The sequence below is a fragment of the Ursus arctos genome, unplaced genomic scaffold (genome assembly GCF_023065955.2).
Source record: "Ursus arctos isolate Adak ecotype North America unplaced genomic scaffold, UrsArc2.0 scaffold_12, whole genome shotgun sequence".
NCBI classification, from domain to species: Eukaryota; Metazoa; Chordata; class Mammalia; order Carnivora; family Ursidae; genus Ursus; species Ursus arctos.
Window position 1 is genome coordinate 15868692 of NW_026622786.1, and position 20585 is coordinate 15889276.

The 20585-nt window shown below is 55.3% G+C and overlaps 2 protein-coding genes across 2 annotated transcripts; both read right to left on the reverse strand.

The window, feature by feature from the left end:
• Positions 1–864: 864 nt before the first annotated feature.
• LOC130543421 (glutathione S-transferase Mu 1-like) lies at positions 865–6300 on the reverse strand. The gene is made up of 8 exons (XM_057310394.1): positions 6148–6300; positions 5773–5848; positions 5260–5324; positions 4897–4978; positions 4699–4799; positions 3807–3902; positions 3611–3721; positions 865–1386 (listed from the first exon to the last, which is right to left on the reverse strand). Exons 1-8 carry the CDS (start codon positions 6295–6297, stop codon positions 1297–1299), a joined length of 771 nt encoding a protein of 256 aa, XP_057166377.1. The 5' UTR covers positions 6298–6300; the 3' UTR covers positions 865–1296.
• Positions 6301–11908: 5608 nt separating this feature from the next.
• On the reverse strand, positions 11909–17114 carry LOC125282884 (glutathione S-transferase Mu 1-like). Its single transcript, XM_048220340.2, has 8 exons — positions 17007–17114; positions 16624–16699; positions 16111–16175; positions 15749–15830; positions 15551–15651; positions 14859–14954; positions 14664–14774; positions 11909–12431 (listed from the first exon to the last, which is right to left on the reverse strand). The coding sequence occupies exons 1-8, from the start codon at positions 17040–17042 to the stop codon at positions 12342–12344; spliced, it is 657 nt and encodes a 218-aa protein (XP_048076297.2). The 5' UTR covers positions 17043–17114; the 3' UTR covers positions 11909–12341.
• Between the last annotated feature and the right edge of the window lie 3471 nt (positions 17115–20585).

The following is a 20585-nucleotide window of genomic DNA, read 5'->3' on the forward strand; positions in this document are numbered from 1 at the left end:
GCAGTAAAATGGGGACAACGGTCTGGGAGATGTAAGAGTGAGAAAGGATGGTGTCTTCACTCCAGCGCCCTCTCAGCCTGTCCACTCTAACAGAACAGCCCTCCTAATAGGACTAGGCTGTAGCTTTTTGTGTTCCTTCGGTGTGACCAGCACCTTCGGGACGATTATGATGACATTGTGTATTTCCTTGTTATACGATAAGAAGTCTGTAACAGAACCACCATTAAGTAATTCTGTGCATTAAAAACGGTGCGGACGGCCACCCCCTCAGTGTTCACCGTGATCCAGGAATGGACTCAGTCGTGGGTCAAGATGGTCACAGAGAGCGCTCCACAGGGAGACCCACGGACCGGGGCTCATCGGGCAGAAACACGCAGAGCCAATGAGCCATTAGCAAAACGTAAAGATGGAGGACCTCACGGGATTACTAGGATCATGGGACGCTCTCCTGAGATGACCTCCTGGAGCCCCATGCCCGCGGGATTGGACACCGTCCCACTCGCCTCCCGACGGGGCCGCACAATCAGACACTCTCCCCGTGGAACAACAGAAGAATCTGACGGAAGTATAACACTGCCCTTGCCTGTTGCCGGCTAGTGTCTGCTGGGGACCCACCCCAGTAACGTCAACAAACCAGAGGAATACAGTACCTTCCAGAGCATCAGACAGTGTCAAGAAATGCAAAAATTCAGAACAGGCCACAGGCTTCCTGCTCTGAAGCTGTCAGAGGAAGAAGAAGTCTGCAAACACCCACCTCCCACACAGGCCCCCACGGAGCAGCCACCGAGGGTCCCCAGTCAGTCCTGGGGCCGCAGGGCCGGCAGAGAGACAGGTGCCCGGGAGGGAAGAAGAAGGACACAGCGGTCAGGATGAAGGCTTTACTGGGGGTCAGGCAGGGCCGGGGAGGGACCCCGCTGGGGGAGCCAGGCCTGCACTCCCATCCTCACGCAGCGCTGGAGGAACTCAGGCAGAGCCCAAGGGCCAGGGAGACAGTCGGGCTCCGCAGTGTCCAACCGCCGGTCAGAGAAGAAAGGTCTGGTTGCCTTGAGTGCAGGAAGGATAATGTCGGGGGGGGGGCACATGGGTGAAGAAAAGTGGGGCGTTGGACACCTGGAAAGGTCCTGGATGAATGTCACTGGACAAGGTAAAGGGGCCCAATGAGGCTGCGTGGGAGTTTCCAGAGAGAAAAGAGGAGAAAGCAGCTGGTTCCAGGGAACAGGGAGGTCCAGCTATTCTCCAGGACCCCTGCACAAAACACAGCACTGGCTCCTTGCCCACATTTCCCCTCACGCAGGCCTACTTGTTGCCCCATACAGCCATCTTTGAATACACCGGCTGTGGGAGGAAGCGGCCGGACTTCATGTAGGCAGAGATCTTCTTCAGGCCCTGAGGGTGGAAAAAGAAGGTCCAACATCAGGGTTTGCTGCCTCACTGGGATTCACGCAGCCCCACCGAGGTGCACCAAGGTCGGGAGCCCTCTGGTAAGGTCAGTGTTGAGACATGGCACCGTCTCCCTGGGGTCCCCCGCTCTGGAACGTTGCTTCTTCCCGTTTCCTGTAACTAAGGGCATATCTGACTGCTATGGAGACTACCAGTACAGGCGCTTGAGCTCCCCCAGAGATGCTCATACAGCTGGGGAACCCCACCAACCACCCTACAACACAGGCCCTACCATCACCATTCAGCAGAAGGGAAGCAGAGGCCCAACGGGCTTCAGCAGCCCCCTCAGGCTCCCAGGGCTGGCAGGTGGGAAGGGCTGGAGGGCAGCTGGCTCTCTTGTCAGGGCTGTGCTCTCCCTGCTGCCCTCCCTCCTCCCACACCCTCCAGGAGGCCCTGTACCTCCCTCTTTACAAACATCCCCCTTTCGCAGAAGAAACACCCTGGCTTCACAGGGTTTGCCACAGAGGGAACCCCAGCAGAACAGGGGTTCAGAATATGCCCACACAGCTTGCAGGAGAGGCCACACCGCACCCAGTGACTCAGCAAAACCTGCATGAAGGGGGAGAGGCTGGGGAGCATGAAAGCCAGGCCAGGCCAGACTCTAATTACTCCTCTTAAAGGACAAGGTCCAACTGTTTGGCCTGGCGCCTGGGGCCGATGTCATGGACACCAACTTCCTCCTGCCGAGTCCTGCCGCAGCCAAGGGGGCATATGGCTCTCAGGGGTACCTGAGCACCATCTTCCCAACACACGGAAAGGCCCAGTGAGTTCTAAAGACTTCAAAGATCCTGGAACTGCCTGTACCCAGCGCGCCACACACTGCAGCCCACAGCTGTCCTCTGCTCTCCTGCCAGCCAGTCCCGGGAGCTCTGGCAGCAACCCCAAGGCCAGTCACCCAGACCCACCACCAGGGCTGATAAGAACCAGCTCCAAAAGTGCATCTCTTGATGACGAATGGAAAGAGACACAGACTGCAGGCTGGAATCCTGTAGCACAAGGGCCTCAAGCCCCACATCGCTCGCAAAGCTCACAGCGGGGTGCCCTCCAGCGAGGGACTGAGGGGGACTGGTGACATCAGGTGACATCCAGCCTGGGCTCCTCCAGCACCCACCTGGCCCCACCCACACCACACGGCTGGTGTTCCTCTCGCTCTCCAAGGGCTCTGAGCCCCAGGACGGCGGCTCCAGGGCCGGTCACCCTGGCATCCCCACGGTGCCCGACACAGTGCCTCACACCCGGGAGAAGATCCCTCGGCCAATAGGACTGAAAATAGATGGGCTGCCCCATCTCTGGCTCAGAATCTCCAGTGATGGGAAAGAAGAAGGGCGGGGAGACAGGGAGGCAGGGAAGGAGCCCACCACAGAAGCCTCAAGACAGACTTGCTCCACAGGGGCCCCACCTATGTGCTCACAGCCCAGGACCAACGACATTCCTGGGGACCTCAGGGCGGCCCCAGATGGGAATCGGATTGCTGCCAAGCTGCCCGGGGATCCCCAGGAAATGCTGTCTTCTTAGGGACTGTCATCCCTACCATGGCTCTGCTCTCCTAACGCCAGCTGCACACACATTCCTGAACCCCGCTACGTCCTTGGCGTCCTGAGCTGTGTGACCCAGACAGAAATGGATCCAAGGTGCACCTTCTGGTCCAGGAAAGGGAGAGCCGCTCCCTGGTGCCCACAGCAACCAGCCGCTGCCTGTGAGCGCAGGACAGCCGGCACTGCCCCTGTGACCAACACAAATGACTGACCCTTTCTGCCTCATTGCTCTAATCTGTAATATGCAGGCGATCACTCGTCTGCTGTGCAGGAATGCTGTCAAGATTTCATTTCACACACTGTATGTCATATGTGCGCACAGATCCTGGCATTAAGAAACCTTCCATAAACTCTGCTTAGTCTGGGACGCCCGGGAGGCTCCGTGTGTTAAGCGTCCAGCTCCTGGTCTCAGCTCAGGTCATTATCATAGGGTCCTGGGATCCAGCCCCCCAGGCACTGTTCAGTGGGGAGTCTGCTTGAGACTCTCCTCTCCCTTGGCCCATCCACCCCTCCTTAAATCATCTTTTTTTAAAAAGCCTACTTATTCTTTGTTGTGGCTGTAAGGCTAGGAAAGTACTAGAGAAAGGAGACTAGACAGAAGACCTATAACGATTAAGCAGCCTCAGGGGAATCACCTCAAAGCGGGTCATGAACTCCTTCAGGTTTGGGAAGGCTTCCAGAGACTTCGGCTCAAATATGCGGTGCAGGTCAAGGAGGTCATAAGCCAGGAAATCCACATAGGTCAGCTAAGGAAAAGCAAAGAAGGAGTGAGCACTTAACTCTGAACGTGGGGGAAATGAGAGCTTCCCACCCCCAAAGCCTTCCCCTTACCTTCTCCCCTGCAAACCAAGGTCTCTTCCCCAGAAACTCTGAGTAGAGCTTCAGCTTGTCAGGGAGTCCCTCCAGGTACCCGGGCCTCAGTTTCTCCTGAGACACAGAACAGCCGTCACCACCCGCAGAATCGGACCTCCTGGACAGAGAGGCAGGTCTCCCCCGGGCTCTGCATGACCCCCAGCTGCCAGGGGTCAGCAGCCATGTGCCCCACGGATGGGGTCATTGCCTAGGCGATGATTTATCCAAGTTCTGTTCAGCCCATCACACAGTCCATCTGTCAGAGGCTGTGGAAGCAGAGAACACCGCCTCGCTGGCCCTGAATCTGTCACCACACATCACCAAACGGCCTCCCAGAGGTCAGACCCAGGAGTGCTGAGGACCCGGCAGAGTTCTGGATGCAGATGTCAGGCAGAAGCAAAGAAGCACACAAGTGACATGGCCTGGGGGAAGAAGTCCTAAGTTCTACCTGGTGGGGACAGGTAGGAGCGGCCCTCGAGCAGTTCTTGGGAAGGTGTAGAATCAGAGAGACTGAGGGAAGGAGAGGCAGGTTCAGAGCCCTGGGTCGGCCCTGCGCGCTCTGCTGGGCAAATGTGCTCAGGCCTCGGGGTGTCAGGAAGACCGTGCTGAGCAAACAAGGCAAACACGCTGTCCAGGAACTGAATTTCCACCTGGGGACCAGCCTCTCCCCGAGGGTTAGAAGGAACTGAGTCAGAGTACTCATCCAGTCCAGGGAATTATGAGGGTCAATCTGGTGAAAGTATAGGGAGTGGCTTGGAGAATAGTCACTCCTTCGGGTTCAAACAACAGAGGAGATCCAGCGTAGATGGCACACAAGAGTCCAGTCCGCCCTCAAAACCCTGTCCATCCCACCCCCGGGGAGGGGACTCACAAAGTCGGGGTTGTAGCAGAGCATGGCGAAGGCCATTCGGGTGTCAGTAACCTCATTCTCCAAAATGTCCACGCGAATCTTCTCCTCTTCTGTCTCCCCACCTACGGCCCACACAACAGAGACTCGCCCTCAGCATCCCACCGCAGACAAGCCCAGGGGCCCACCACTGTTCCCCGCATCCCGCCCTGCCCCACTCACATAGGTTGTGTTTGCGAGCAATGTAGCGAAGGATGGCGTTGCTCTGGGTGACCTTGTGAGCCCCGTCAATTAAGTAGGGCAGCTGTAAGGCAAAAGGGCAGGTGGGTGGGCCACAGGCTCCCGGCACCCCCTCCCTTGAACAAGGGCGTTCCCCGTGCCTGGCTCATGGTCGGCACTAAATCAATCCAATCAACAATGGATGAATGAGCTGGAACATAGAGCATGGGGGACAGGCAGGGACAAGAACCAGAAAGCAGAGACGCTAGCAGGAGGCAGCAAATCCTGAAACCTCTGAGCTGGGAAAGCAGGGGGAGTAGACACCCCTCTCGCTTGTCCCCGGATCCCCCCACCCCCTGTACCTACATTGGGGAAGTCCAGGCCCAGCTTGAATTTTTCATTCAGCCACTGGCTTCTGTCATAGTCGGGAGCTGTGGTGGAGAAGATGGAGTGAAACAAACCTCCCCACAGCCCACTGTCACTGGGCCTGGGGAGGGGCAGGGTGGGGCACCCACCAAGGATCAGTGGTAAAGCTCCCCAAAAGGGGGATCTGGAATCTGGAACACTAAGTCTCACATTCCAGGTCTGGGGGCAAAGAACGCTTGGAAGGCTCTGGAACGTGTGTGAATAAGCTTACAAACCGTTTATGCAAGCCCTAAGGGAAGCCCACCCCAATGACTGATACAGGGGCTCCAGCAACCCCCTCTCATGTCCTGCCTCCTAAGGCCAGCTGCACCTCAAAGGAGTTAGGGAAGCGCAGGCCCTGCTCCAGCTGGTGGAGGGCAACTCCGTGAGCAGCACTTGGCCAGGGCAAGGGTTGCCTGGTACCAGATCAACAGGAATAGGGCAAAAGTCAGAATGCGACGTGGATGCCATTACCGTCCCCCATCGTGTACTTCTTTTCCTCATAGTGTGAGTCCGTGTACTCCAGGAGCAGGCGGATGGTGTGAGCCAGCTGGGAAGACGCCCAAGCCGGAGGTCAGAGATGAAGTCCTGCCTCGAGCCTTTCTCTGCAGCAGGCAACCGCAGAGACCCCAGGACCCCCACCCGCGGACACGCGCGCGCGCGCACACACACACACACACACACGGAAACACAGAGTCAGGAACGCACCCACGTGAGGACAAACTGCTAGAAAGGACTGAGCTGCAGACACCCCTGAAGGGGACCTTCTAGTACAAATGGTCCCCAGGGCGCAGCATTTTTTACCCCGTGCGCCTCCATCCCACCCATCGCGGCAGCCCCTTCGCTCACCCCGCGAATGTCCCAGTAACCCAGGATCATAACCATCCTGCTGGCTTTTGTGCTGAGCAGAAGGGCTTCCCAGACCTGTGCTTGCAATTTATAGGCTGAAGAGGGGTGGGCAAGGGAAGGTGAGCTCTGCTCTCTCGGCCCCGCCCCCATGACCGCCAGAGGCGGAGCCACCCAGGCGAGGGCATAGCCCTAGGAAGACTCCCAGATCTGTCTGCCAGCCTCTGGTGGCTGGGGCCGCCTCTGTATGCAGAAGGTCCTAGGTCCTCTGGCGCTCCTGGTTCCCCGCCGCCCCCTGGCTCACCGTGCAATCCAGATCTCTCTTTCTAGATCTAGGACCAGACAGGGCTCTTGGAGATAGGCCTAAATGAAAAAAGAGCACACACTTCGCCCTCTCTTCCGCTAGACATCACTCTGCTTAGCCCTGCACTGCCCAGATCACACCAACTCTACGAGCCTCGGGCAAAGTTATGCCCAAAGAGCCCTATCCCTCAAATCTGGAGTTTCAAGCAGCGCCTGTCCCGGAAAGCCCAGGACTCAGGCCAGTCTGAAAATTCCTCCCAGGACGAGCTCGGGAGAGCAGACTGTAGGTGGGTAGGAACTCCCGCACAACAAGGGCCAGAGGAAAAGAAACGTGGTCTCAGTGATTCCCTCATGGCCTGTGGAGGCCCCAGCCCTGCAGTCACGTGGCTGAGACCCCGAAACTCACATGGAAATGAGTCAATGACCCTTAGGACCTAAGTGGTGAATCTAAATCCAGAACCAGTCCCAGCTAGGGCAGGGTTACCAAGTACTGAAGTACAGTCCTAGAGATGTCCTGCCAGTCAGCTACATGTCCCCAAGTGGCCAGGACAGTGACTGGGAGTGTGGTGATGTCACACACAGAATGTGACAGAAGAGGGAAGGTGAGGGGTGCCTGGGTGGCTCACTCGGTAAAGTGGCTGCCTTCGACTCAGGTCATGATCCCAGGGTCCTGGGATCAAGTCCCACATCGGGCTGCCTGCTCGGCAGGGAGTCTGCTTCTCCCTCTCTCTCTACCCTTCCTCCTTGCTTCTTCTCTCTCTCTCTTGCTGTCAAATAAATAATAAATTTTAAAAAAAGAAGAAGAAGGAGAGAGAGGGGGAGTCCTCTGACTGGCCAGGCACCTGTCCTGCCAGAGGGCAGCCAGAGGGATGGTCAGCAGGAGGGTGGAGGACCACCCCCGGGACCACAGTCAGTCTGGCCCCCAGCAGACCCTCGGCTGTCTAGTCCATGCATTCCAGCCTGACGCTGGCTTCCCACCCACGTGGGCTTTTCTGTAGCTCAGGGAGACTCAGGTGGCCTCTCAGGTTCTCCTGCGATCTGTGATCTGTGACAACAACAACGTCCTGCCTGCCAACTTTCTTCTTTGAAGCCAGGAGACTATTTCAAACTAGGCGAGTGGGACAGAGCTTGGCCTGTGGCTCATTTCCCTTCGTATAAAGGGTATTGCCAGGCTTCGTGGATGTGTGAACACAGAAGAAGGGAACTTTGAAAAACAAACGTTCTTACAAGTTGCGACACAGATAAATAAGCTTCAAATTAGCTGACACTGTGTTAGGACAGCAAAGAGTGAGCCCAGTCTTGCGTGAGGATTTCCGAGCACTGGAATGGAGTGTGCAGTGGGGAAAGAGGCTGCAGCCGATCGCTCGTCAATCTCAGAAGTCAGAGGTCTGTCCATCTGGGCCCCGCTGGGGAGCAGGGAGGGCGTGTCACCCGAGCCCAGCAGAGCTCTGTCCCTGCTGCCTGTGGTCCCCACGCTTCACCCCTGCCAGTCCCCAGTGCTCCAGGTCTGGGTCCAGGCTCAAGACTTTGTGGTCAAGGTGAATTCCAGGTAGGTTTGGCCACAGGAAGGAGATGGGGGCCAAATGCAAACACACATGAGCCGAACTCTATGTGATTCCATTTTCATAATACATTGAGGAGTTGTCACTTTGACTTTTATACATCTTGAGGCTAGAACAGCAACATTACTAGATTTCCCTGAGAAATTATATTTTTGAAGCTAAACCATAAGCAGGATAAGAATATTTGAAATAGTGGAATAGACATTGTTCCGCTGGCACTCAGCCACGTGGTCGTTCCTGGATTGACAAAGAGTCACTGAGATGCTGTCGTACAGTAGGCACTGTGGAGAAGACAGTCCTGGCCGTGAACGACTGGAAGGCCCAGGGGAAGTGCCAGGGAAAGATGCTTTCAACTGTGGGACACATTTCCCCTGGAAACACTGAGAGGCAGTGAGAGGCAGGGAGGAGGAATACAGGGGGAAGAGGCGATGTCTGGCGGTGAAGGACACTGAGGAGACAGGAGATGGGCGCAGAGCTCCCATGTCCCCTTCAGAAGGAAGAGGACAGTTCTGCAAAAGGAGGAGGAGGTGGGCTTGCCTGGGTACATAGGGCCCAGAGAATCAGAGCAGTGGATGCTGTGGGTGGTACAAGACAATAGGGAGCGGTGGGGAGCAGGGAAGCTGGAGAGTGACCTGAAGGGAGGGAATGTGGCCAGTGGTCGCCTGGCAAAAGTCAGTCCCAGTGTTGCCAGGTCTTCTGGACATGTATGTGTTCTTTCCTGATTTTAAAGTATTGACAATTCGAATATGTTTAAGAACACGTCCAGTCTGGAAGTCTGGTCTCTGGTATGACTTCTGAACAGCACTCCACAATTCCTTCCAGCTCCACTGTTGACATTTTGTCCTCTCAAGGTCAATGAGCAAAAGTCCTATATAAAATAGCCTCAGAATTCAAAACTACATATTAGAAATAAATGCCAAGTTAACTAGAATTTAAATAAAAATTTGGAAGAAAAAGGAAAAAAATCCAGAAGAAAAAAAAACGTAGAAAGAAGTACCAAAGTAGAGTGAAAATACCCTACGTCATGGTAATATTGTTAAGTCATAAGTCTTGTATCCTGCAATCCAGGATACAAGAATATTACTTACCTGAAAATGAGGTAATAAATAGAACCATTTACAAGATGCTGTCACATTGGAACTTAGATAGAAAATATTGCACAAGCTTATCTTGTTTTGTATAAGGAAAGACACGTAGGGTCTCCAAAATTTAGGAAAGGAGCAGCATTCAAGGTGAAACATTTAGAACGAGACCCGGAAGAAAAACACTGGGGTAGAAATCATTTCGCTCATGACATCTTTCGTTAATTCTCTGAAACTGTGGGACAAACCCAAATACATCAGACATGTAAAAAGGAAGAAAAATTCTGACTCAAGTAGTAAGAGCTTAAGGAAGAAAACTAATAACACAGAGGACACGTGGTCCTCAGGAATTTTCTGGAGAACTTTTCAAACTTTCACCGAGAACACGCGTTCCAGAACTTGTCATAAGCTACACTCAGGTATGGCATGAACACTCTCACCTGGAAAGCACACAGGTGAAGAAGCTTCTGAGTCACAGTCACTTGGCGCCTACATTCTAACCCCAGTGATCACAGCTTAGAGAACAGAGTATGGAGTTTCTGTTACAAAGGCCTTCGTGCTCCGTGCTCCGGCAGAGCTGACTGAGAAGAGAGGGGAGGTGCGGGGAGAGGGATGAGGAAGCAAATGTGGAAAAGTTAAGATCTGGGGTACACAGGACTCCTTTGCACTATTTTTTCCGTTCTCTAAAAGTCTGATGTATCCATATTTAAAAACAATACATTGACCGCATGATCCAGGACATACAGAACTACATATATTCTTTTATTTCTTTCTTTTAAGATTTTATTCGTTTATTTGAGACAGAGAGATAGAGAAAGAGAGAGAGCAGGAGCAGGAGAAGAGACAGAGGGAGAGGGAGAAACAGACACCCCGCTGAGCCAGAAGCTGGAGGAGGCGGGACTCGATCCCAGGACCCCGGGATCATGACCTGAGCTGAAGGCAGACTTTTAACCACCTGAGCCACCCAGGCGCCCCTGGACCTACATATATTGTTAATTGAAATGGAAGTCTCATCAAGGAAGACGTACCCTATCTACTTGCAGCACTCTGATGGCTTAAACTTCGATTTTTTTGGAATGCCAGTCTCCATCCCCTAATGACTTGTGTTCAACCTGGGAGGATTTGGCCCCTCGGGAGACATTTGGCAAGGTCTGTAGACACTGTTGATTGTCACGACCAGGATGAGCTCTGGCGGGTTAGGGGTTGGGGACGCTGCTAAACTCCGTGCTGTGCACAGGACACCGGCGTCAGGAATTCTGCACTCCAACGAGTCAGCAGTGTGGGGGCAAAGAAACCCTGGCTTGCTGATCCTGGGTCGAAAGCTGCAATTGCACAATCAGTGCCCCAGCAACGCCAGCAACAGAAAGGAGCCCAGCTGGCAGCGAGGGCCTTCTGCAAGGAGGACATGCAAACAATCTTGGCCTGGGCGCTGGGGTGGCAGGCCCCAGGCTGCAGATCGGGGACAGGAGGGTGACAGGTGCCCAGGGAAGACGGGGACTGCGCTGGGCAGTCTGGACCCAGGGTATGCAGGGCGTAGCTCTGGCTGTCGGACAGCGAGCACCTCCGAGCTCTCTGCACATTGTTCGGGGTCAGGCAGCTCTGAGTCCCGGGCCAGGACAGTAATTCCTCAGATCCGTTGGGGACACGGTGGGACATGAACCTGAATTTATATTTTAACTGCGTTTACTGTGACTGAGAAGGCTGTACACACAGTTCTTACAAGTAGCAGCCAGCTCGCAATGTCTACACTGGCACCCTGTCCGATTGACACCCTGATGGCTTGGCCAAACGTTGAGTGCAGAAGCACCCTGACTGCCGCAGACATGGACATGCGGGAAGCAGTCCTCATACACACAGCTGTTCCTCCAGGTTCCCTGCCACACCAGGGCTCCCAGGGACACTCACGCCCCTCAGGTTGGCAAAATGTGCAGGCACATGGTGCCCCTTTAAAGCAGTAAAATGGTGACAACGGTCTGGGAGATGTAAGAGTGAGAAAGGATGGTGTCTTCACTCCAGCGCCCTCTCAGCCTGTCCACTCTAACAGAACAGCCCTCCTAATAGGACTAGGCTGTAGCTTTTTGTGTTCCTTCGGTGTGACCAGCACCTTCGGGACGATTATGATGACATTGTGTATTTCCTTGTTATACGATAAGAAGTCTGTAACAGAACCACCATTAAGTAATTCTGTGCATTAAAAACGGTGCGGACGGCCACCCCCTCAGTGTTCACCGTGATCCAGGAATGGACTCAGTCGTGGGTCAAGATGGTCACAGAGAGCGCTCCACAGGGAGACCCACGGACCGGGGCTCATCAGGCAGAAACACGCAGAGCCAATGAGCCATTAGCAAAACGTAAAGATGGAGGACCTCAAGGGATTACTAGGATCATGGGACGCTCTCCTGAGATGACCTCGTGGAGCCCCACGCCCGCGGGATTGGACACCGTCCCACTCGCCTCCTGACGGGGCCACACAATCAGACACTCTCCCCGTGGAACAACAGAAGAATCTGACGGAAGTATAACACTGCCCTTGCCTGTTGCCGGCTAGTGTCTGCTGGGGACCCACCCCAGTAACGTCAACAAACCAGAGGAATACAGTACCTTCCAGAGCATCAGACAGTGTCAAGAAATGCAAAAATTCAGAACAGGCCACAGGCTTCCTGCTCTGAAGCTGTCAGAGGAAGAAGAAGTCTGCAAACACCCACCTCCCACACAGGCCCCCACGGAGCAGCCACCGAGGGTCCCCAGTCAGCCCTGGGGCCGCAGGGCCGGCAGAGAGACAGGTGCCCTGGAGGGAAGAAGACAGGACACAGCTGGTCAGGATGAAGGCTTTACTGGGGGTCAGGCAGGGCTGGGGAGGGACCCCGCTGCGGGAGCCAGGCCTGAACTCCCGTCCTCACGCAGCACTGGAGGAACTCAGGCAGAGCCCAAGGGCCAGGGAGACAGTCGGGCTCCACAGTGTCCAACCGCCAGTCAGAGAAGAAAGGTCTGGTTGCCTTGAGTGCAGGAAGGATAATGTCGGGGGGGGGGCACATGGGTGAAGAAAAGTGGGGCGTTGGACACCTGGAAAGGTCCTGGATGAATGTCACTGGACAAGGTAAAGGGGCCCAATGAGGCTGGGTGGGAGTTTCCAGAAAGAAAAGAAGGAGAAAGCAGCTGGTTCCAGGGAACAGGGAGGTCCAGCTATTCTCCAGGACCCCTGCACAAAACACAGCACTGGCTCCTTGCCCACATTTCCCCTCACGCAGGCCTACTTGTTGCCCCAAAAAGCACTTTTTAAATACACCGGCTGTGGGAGGAAGCGGCCGGACTTCATGTAGGCAGAGATCTTCTTCAGGCCCTGAGGGTGGAAAAAGAAGGTCCAACATCAGGGTTTGCTGCCTCACTGGGATTCACGCAGCCCCACCGAGGTGCACCAAGGTCGGGAGCCCTCTGGTAAGGTCAGTGTTGAGACATGGCACCGTCTCCCCGGGGTCCCCCGCTCTGGAACGTTGCTTCTTCCCGTTTCCTGTAACTAAGGACACATCTGACTAAGATACAAAGACTACCGGTACAGGCGCTTGAGCTCCCCCAGAGATGCTCATACAGCTGGGGAACCCCACCAACCACCCTACAGCACAGGCCCTACCATCACCATTCAGCAGAAGGGAGCAGAGGCCCAACGGGCTTCAGCGGCCCCCTCAGGCTCCCAGGGCAGGCAGGTGGGAAGGGCTGGAGGGCAGCTGGCTCTCTTGTCAGGGCTGTGCTCTCCGTGCTGCCCTCCCTCCTCCCACACCCTCCAGGAGGCCCTGTCCCTCCCTCTTTACAAACATCCCCCTTTCGCAGAAGAAACACCCTGGCTTCACAGGGTTTGCCACAGAGGGAACCCCAGCAGAACAGGGGTTCAGAATATGCCCACACAGCTAGCAGGAGAGGCCAGACCTCACCCAGTGACTCAGCAAAACCTGCATGAAGGGGGAGAGGCTGGGGAGCATGAAAGCCAGGCCAGGCCAGACTCTAATTACTCCTCTTAAAGGACAAGGTCCAACTGTTTGGCCTGGCGCCTGGGGCCAATGTCATGGACACCAACTTCCTCCTGCCGAGTCCTGCCGCAGCCAAGGGGGCATATGGCTCTCAGGGGTGTCTGAGCACCATCTTCCCAACACACAGGAAGGCCCATTGAGTTCTAAAGACTTCAAAGATCCTGAAACTGCCTGTACCCAGCGGGCCACACATTGCAGCACACAGCTGTCCTCTCCTCTCCTGCCAGCCAGTCCCGGGAGCTCTGGCAGCAACCCCAAGGCCAGTCACCCAGACCCACCACCAGGGCTGATAAGAACCAGCTCCAAAAGCGCATCTCTTGATGACGAATGGAAAGAGACACAGACTGCAGGCTGGAATCCTGTAGCACAAGAGCCTCAAGCCCCACATTGCTCGCAAAGCTCACACGGGGTGCCCTCCAGCGAGGGACTGAAGGGGACCGGTGACATCAGGTGATGTCCAGCCTGGGCTCCTCCAGCACCCACCTGGCCCCACCCACACCACACGGCTGGTGTTCCTCTCGCTCTCCAAGGGCTCTGAGCCCCAGGACGGCGGCTCTAGGGCCGGTCACCCTGGCATCCCCACGGTGCCCGACACAGTGCCTCACACCCGGGAGAAGATCCCTCGGCCAATAGGACTGAAAATAGATGGGCTGCCCCATCTCTGACTCAGAATCTCCAGTGATGGGAAAGAAGAAGGGCAGGGAGACAGGGAGGCAGGGAAGGAGCCCACCACAGAAGCCTCAAGACAGACTCGCTCCACAGAGGCCCCACCTATGTGCTCACAGCCCAGGACCAACGACCTTCCTGGGGACCTCAGGGCGGCCCCAGATGGGAATCGGATTGCTGCCAAGCTGCCCGGGGATCCCCAGGAAATGCTGTCTGTGCTCTTCTTAGGGACTGTAATCCCTACCATGGCTCTGCTCTCCTAACGCCAGCTCCACACACATTCCTGAACCCCGCTACGTCCTTGGGGTCCTGAGCTGTGTGACCCAGACAGAAATAGATCCAAGGTGCACCTTCTGGTCCAGGAAAGGGAGAGCTGCTCCCTGGTGCCCATAGCAACCAGCCGCTGCCTGTGAGCCCAGGACAGCCGGCACTGCCCCTGTGACCAACACAAATGACTGACCCTTTCTGCCTCATTGCTCTAATCTGTAATATGCAGGCGATCACTCGTCTGCTGTGCAGGAATGCTGTCAAGATTTCATTTCACACACTGTATGTCAGATGTGCGCACAGATCCTGGCATTAAGAAACCTTCCATAAACTCTACTTAGTCTGGGACGCCCGGGAGGCTCCGTGTGTTAAGCGTCCAGCTCCTGGTTTCAGCTCAGGTCATTATCATAGGGTCCTGGGATCCAGCCCCCCCAGGCACTGTTCAGTGGGGAGTCTGCTTAAGACTCTCCTCTCCCTTGGCCCATCCACCCCTCCTTAAATCATCTTTTTTTAAAAAGCCTACTTATTCTTTGTTGTGGCTGTAAGGCTAGGAAAGTACTAGAGAAAGGAGACTAGACAGAAGACCTATAACGATTAAGCAGCCTCAGGGGAATCACCTCAAAGCGGGCCATGAACTCCTTCAGGTTTGGGAAGGCTTCCAGAGACGTCGGCTCAAATATGCGATGCCGGTCAAGGAGGTCATAAGCCAGGAAATCCACGTAGGTCAGCTAAGGAAAAGCAAAGAAGGAGTGAGCACTTAAGTCTGAACGTGGGGAAATGAGAGCTTCCCACCCCCAAAGCCTTCCCCTTACCTTCTCCCCTGCAAACCAAGGCCGCTTCCCCAGAAACTCTGAGTAGAGCTTCAGCTTGTCAGGGAGTCCCTCCAGGTACCCGGGCCTCAGTTTCTCCTGAGACACAGAACAGCCGTCACCACCCGCAGAATCGGACCTCCTGGACAGAGAGGCAGGTCTCCCCCGGGCTCTGAATGACCCCCAGCTGCCAGGGGTCAGCAGCCATGTGCCCCATGGATGGGGTCATTGCCCAGGCAAGGATTTATCATCAGAAGGAAGTCTTAAGTACTACCTGGTGGGGACAGGTAGGAACGGCCCTCCAGCTGTTCCTGGACGGTGCACAATGGGAGAGACTGAGGGAAGGAGAGGGAGGTTCTGAGCACTGGGTCGGCCCGCACACTCTAACGGGCAGATGTGCTCAGGCCTCGGGGTGTCAGAAAGACCGTGCGGAGCGAACAAGGCAAACACACTGTCCAGGAACTGAATTTCCACCTGGGGACCAGCCTCTCCCCGACGGTTAGAAGGAACTGAGTTAGAGTACTCATTCGGTCCAGGAATCATGAGGGTCACTTTGGTGACAGTATAGGGAATGGCTTGGATAATCAGTCGCTCCTTGGGGTTCAAACGACAAAGGAGATCCAGCGTAGATGGCACACAAGAGTCCAGTCCGCCCTCAAAACCCTGTCCATCCCACCCCCAGGGAGGGGACTCACAAAGTCGGGGTTGTAGCAGAGCATGGCCAAGGCCATTCGGGTGTCAGTAACCTCATTCTCCAAAATGTCCACGCGAATCTTCTCCTCTTCTGTCTCCCCACCTACGGCCCACACAACAGAGACTCGCCCTCAGCATCCCACCGCAGGCAATCCCAGGGGCCCACCACTGTTCCCCGCATCCCACCCTGCCCCACTCACATAGGTTGTGTTTGCGAGCAATGTAGCGAAGGATGGCGTTGCTCTGGGTGACCTTGTGAGCCCCGTCAATTAAGTAGGGCAGCTGTAAGGCAAAAGGGCAGGTGGGTGGGCCGCAGGCCCCCGACACCCCTCCCTTGAACAAGGGCGTTCCCCGTGCCTGGCTCATGGTCGGCACTAAATCAAACCACTGTAAAATGGATGAATGAGCTGGAACACAGAGCATGGGGGACAGGCAGGGACAAGAACCAGGAAGCAGAGAAGCTAGCAGGAGGCAACAAATCCTGAAACCTCTGAGCTGGGAAAGCAGGGGGAGTAGACACCCCTCTCGCTTGTCCCCGGATCCCCCCACCCCCTGCACCTACATTGGGGAAGTCCAGGCCCAGCTTGAATTTTTCATTCAGCCACTGGCTTCTGTCATAGTCGGGAGCTGTGGTGGAGAAGATGGAGTGAAACAAACCTCCCCACAGCCCACTGTCACTGGGCCTGGGGAGGGGCAGGGTGGGGCACCCACCAAGGATCAGTGGTAAAGCTCCCCAAAAGGGGGATCTGGAATCTGGAACACTAAGTCTCACATTCCAGGTCTGGGGGCAAAGAACGCTTGGAAGGCTCTGGAACGTGTGTGAATAAGCTTACAAACCGTTTCTGCAAGCCCTAAGGGAAGCCCATCCCAATGACTGATACAGGGGCTCCAGCAACCCCCTCTCATGTCCTGCCTCCTAAGGCCAGCTGCACCTCAAAGGAGTTAGGGAAGCGCAGGCCCTGCTCCAGCTGGTGGAGGGCAACTCCGTGAGCAGCACTTGGCCAGGGCAAGGGTTGCCTGGTACCAGATCAACAGGAATAGGGCAAAAGTCAGAATGCGACGTCGATGCCATTACCGTCCCCCATCGTGTACTTCTTTTCCTCATAGTGTGAGTCCGTGTACTCCAGGAGCAGGCGGATGGTGTGAGCCAGCTGGGAAGACGCCCAAGCCGGAGGTCAGAGATGAAGTCCTGCCTCGTGCCTTTCTCTGCAGCAGGTAACCGCACAGACCCCAGGACCCCCACCCGCGGACACGCGCGCGCGCGCGCGCACACACACACACACACACACACACACACACACGGAGTCAGGATCGCACCCACGGGAGGACAAACTGCTAGAAAGGACTGAGCTGCAGACACCCCTGAAGGGGACCTTCTAGTACAAACGGTCCCCAGGGCGCAGCATTTTTTACCCCGTGCGCCTCTATCCCACCCAGCGCGGCAGACCCTTCGCTCACCCCGCGAATGTCCCAGTAACCCAAGATCATGACCATGGTGCTGGCTTTTGCATGAGCAGAAGGACTTCCCAGAGCTCTGCTTGCAGTTCATAGGCGGAGGAGTGGTGGGCGGGGCGAAGGTAAGCTCTGCAGTCCGGCCCCGCCCCCGTGACCGCTTAGAGGCGGAGCCACCGGGCGAAGGCACAGCCCTAAGACTCCCCTATCTCTCCCCCATCCTCTGGGGGCGGGGGCCGCCTCTGTATGCAGAAGGTCCTAGGTCTTCTGGCGCTCCTGGTTCCCCGCCGCCCCCTGGCTCACCGTGCAATCCAGATCTCTCTTTCTAGATCTAGGACCAGACAGGGCTCTTGGAGATAGGCCTAAATGACAAAAAGAGCACACACTTCGCCCTCTCTTCCGCTAGACATCACTCTGCTTAGCCCTACACTGCCCAGATCACACCAACTCTAGGAGCTTCGGGCAAAGTTATGCCCAAAGAGCCCTATCCCTCAAATTTGGAGTTTAAAGCAGCGCCTGTAGCAGGAATCCCAGGACTCAGGCCAGTCTGAAAATTCCTCCCAGGACAGACTTGGAGAACAGATCATCGGTGAGTGGGAACTCCTGCCCAGGACAAGGGCCAGAGAAAAGGAAACGTGGTCTCAGTGATTCCTTCATGGCCTGTGGTGGCCCCGGCCCTGCAGTCACGTGGCTGAGACCCCGAAACTCACATGGAAATGAATCAATGACCCTTAGGACCTAAGTGGTGAATCTAAATCCAGAACCAGTCCCAGCTAGGGCAGGGTTACCAAGTACTGAAGTACAGTCCCAGAGATGTCCTGCCAGTCAGCTACATGTCCCCACGTGGCCAGGACAGTGACTGGGAGTGTGGTGATGTCACACACAGAATGTGACAGAAGAGGGAAGGTGAGGGGTGCCTGGGTGGCTCACTCGGTAAAGTGGCTGCCTTCGACTCAGGTCATGATCCCAGGGTCCTGGGATCAAGTCCCACATCGGGCTGCCTGCTCGGCAGGGAGTCTGCTTCTCCCTCTCTCTCTGCCCTTCCTCCCTGCTTCTTCTCTCTCTCTCTCTCTCTCTCTTGTTGTCAAATAAATAATAAATTTTTAAAAAAGAAGAAGAAGAAGAGAGAAGGGGAGTCCTCTGACTGGCCAGGCACCTGTCCTGCCAGAGGGCAGCCAGAGGGATGGTCAGCAGGAGGGTGGAGGACCACCCCCAGGACCACAGTCAGTCTGGCCCCCAGCAGACCCTCGGCTGTCTAGTCCATGCATTCCAGCCTGACGCTGGCTTCCCACCCACGTGGGCTTTTCTGTAGCTCAGGGAGACTCAGGTGGCCTCTCAGGTTCTCCTGATATCTGTGATCTGTGATCTGTGACAACAACAACGTCCTACCTGCCAACTTTCTTCTTTGAAGCCAGGAGACTATTTCAAGCTAGGCGAGTGGGACAGAGCTTGGCCTGTGGCTCATTTCCCTTCGTATAAAGGGTATTGCCAGGCTTCGTGGATGTGTGAACACAGAAGAAGGGAACTTTGAAAAACAAACGTTCTTACAAGTTACGACACAGATAAATAAGCTTCAAATTAGCTGACACTGTATTAGGACAGCAAAGTGTGAGCTCAGTCTTGCGTGAGGATTTCCGAGCACTGGAATGGAGTGTGCAGTGGGGAAAGAGGCTGCAGCCAATCGCTCGTCAATCTCAGAAGTCAGGGGTCTGTCCATCTGTGCCCGGCTGGGGAGCAGGGAGGGCATGTCACCCGAGCCCAGTAGAGCTCAGTCCCTGCTGTGTGTGGTCCCCACGCTTCACCCCTGTCGGTCCCCAGTGCTACAGGTTCCCTGCCACGCCAGGCCTCCCAGGGACACTCACACACCTCAGGTTCGCAAAATGTGCAGGCAGATGGTGCCGCTTTAAAATCATAAGAAGGTGGCAGTGGTCAAGGAGACTACCACTGAGAAAGGATGGTATCTTCACTCCAACTCTTCTGCCAGCCTGTCCAGTCTAATTCAGCTATGCTTCTACCTTTTATGTCTATTTGGTGTGACCAGCACCTTCATTGAGAATCGTGATGACATTGTGTATTTTCTTGTTATACGATAAGAAGTCTGTAACAGAACCACAATTAAATAATTCTGTGCATTAACAAAGGTGCGGACGGCCACCCCCTCAGTGTTCACCGTGATCCAGGAATGGAATCAGTCGTGGGTCAAAATGGTCACAGAGAGGGGCGCCTGGGTGGCACAGCGGTTAAGCGTCTGCCTTCGGCTCAGGGCGTGATCCCGGCGTTATGGGATCGAGCCCCACATCAGGCTCCTCTGCTATGAGCCTGCTTCTTCCTCTCCCACTCCCCCTGCTTGTGTTCCCTCTCTCGCCGGCTGTCTCTATCTCTGTCGATTAAAAAAAAAAAGATGGTCACAGAGAACTCTCCACAGGGAGACCCATGGAAGGGGCTCATCAGGCAGAAACATGCAGAGCCAATAAGAGATTAGCAAAACGTAAAGATGGAGGACCTCACGGGATTATTTATTTTACTTTATTTATTTATTTGTCAGAGACACAGAGAGAGAGCACAAGCAGGCAGAGGGAGAGGGAGAAGCAGACTCCCCACTGAGCAGGCAGCCTGACTCGCAGCTCAATCCCAGGACCCTGCAATCATGACCCGAACCGAAGACAGAAGCTTAACCAACTGAGGCACCCAGGTGCCCCTCAAGGGATTAGTAGGATCATGTGATGCTCGCCTGAGATGACCTCGCGGAGCCCAGGCGCCCAAGGTATTGGACACAGACCCACTTGACTCCCGACGGGGCCACACAATCAGACACTCTCCCTGTGAACAACAGAAGAATCTGACGGAAGCATAACACTGCCCTTGCCTGTTGCCGGCTAGTGTCTGCTGGGGGACCTACCCCAGTAACGTCAACAAGCCAGAGGAATACGGTACCTTCCAGAGCATCAGACAGTGTCAAGAAATGCAAAAATTCAGGGGCGCCTGGGTGGCACAGTGGTTAAGCGTCTGCCTTCAGCTCAGGGCATGATCCCGGCGTTATGGGATCGAGCCCCACATCAGGCTCCTCCGCTATGAGCCTGCTTCTTCCTCTCCCAGTCCCCCTTCTTGTGTTCCCTCTCTCGCTGGCTATCTCTATCTCTGTCGAATAAATAAATAAAATCTTAAAAAAAAAAAAAAGAAATGCAAAAATTCAGAACAGGCCACAGGCTTCCTGCTCTGAAGCTGTCAGAAAGAGGAAGAAGGGGGCGCCTGGGTGGCACAGCGGTTAAGCATCTGCCTTCGGCTCAGGGCGTGATCCCAGTGTTATGGGATCGAGCCCCACATCAGGCTCCTCCGCTATGAGCCTGCTTCTTCCTCTCCCGCTCCCCCTGCTTGTGTTCCCTCTCTCGCTGGCTGTCTCTATCTCTGTTGAATAAATAAATAAATTCTTAAAAAAAAAAAAGAAAGAGGAAGAAGAAGTCTGCAAACACCCACCTCCCACACAGGCCCCCACGGAGCAGCCACCGAGGGTCCCCAGTCAGCCCTGGGGCCGCAGGGCCGGCAGAGAGACAGGTGCCCTGGAGGGAAGAAGACAGGACACAGCGG

Bases quoted from the DNA above. Each gene is read 5' to 3' on its own strand.
- LOC130543421 (XM_057310394.1), bottom strand. From the start codon at position 6,297: ATGGGGGCGGGGCCGAGAGAGCAGAGCTCACCTTCCCTTGCCCACCCC. The intron at 4,979-5,259 runs GTAGGTACAGGG...TTTGCCTTACAG, and splicing joins TGGGCCTGGACTTCCCCAAT to CTGCCCTACTTAATTGACGG. The intron at 1,387-3,610 runs GTGATTCCCCTG...TTCCACCCTCAG, and splicing joins AGTTCATGACCCGCTTTGAG to GGCCTGAAGAAGATCTCTGC.
- LOC125282884 (XM_048220340.2), bottom strand. From the start codon at position 17,042: ATGGTCATGATCTTGGGTTACTGGGACATTCGCGGG. The intron at 15,831-16,110 runs GTAGGTGCAGGG...TTTGCCTTACAG, and splicing joins TGGGCCTGGACTTCCCCAAT to CTGCCCTACTTAATTGACGG. The intron at 12,432-14,663 runs GTGATTCCCCTG...TTCCACCCTCAG, and splicing joins AGTTCATGGCCCGCTTTGAG to GGCCTGAAGAAGATCTCTGC.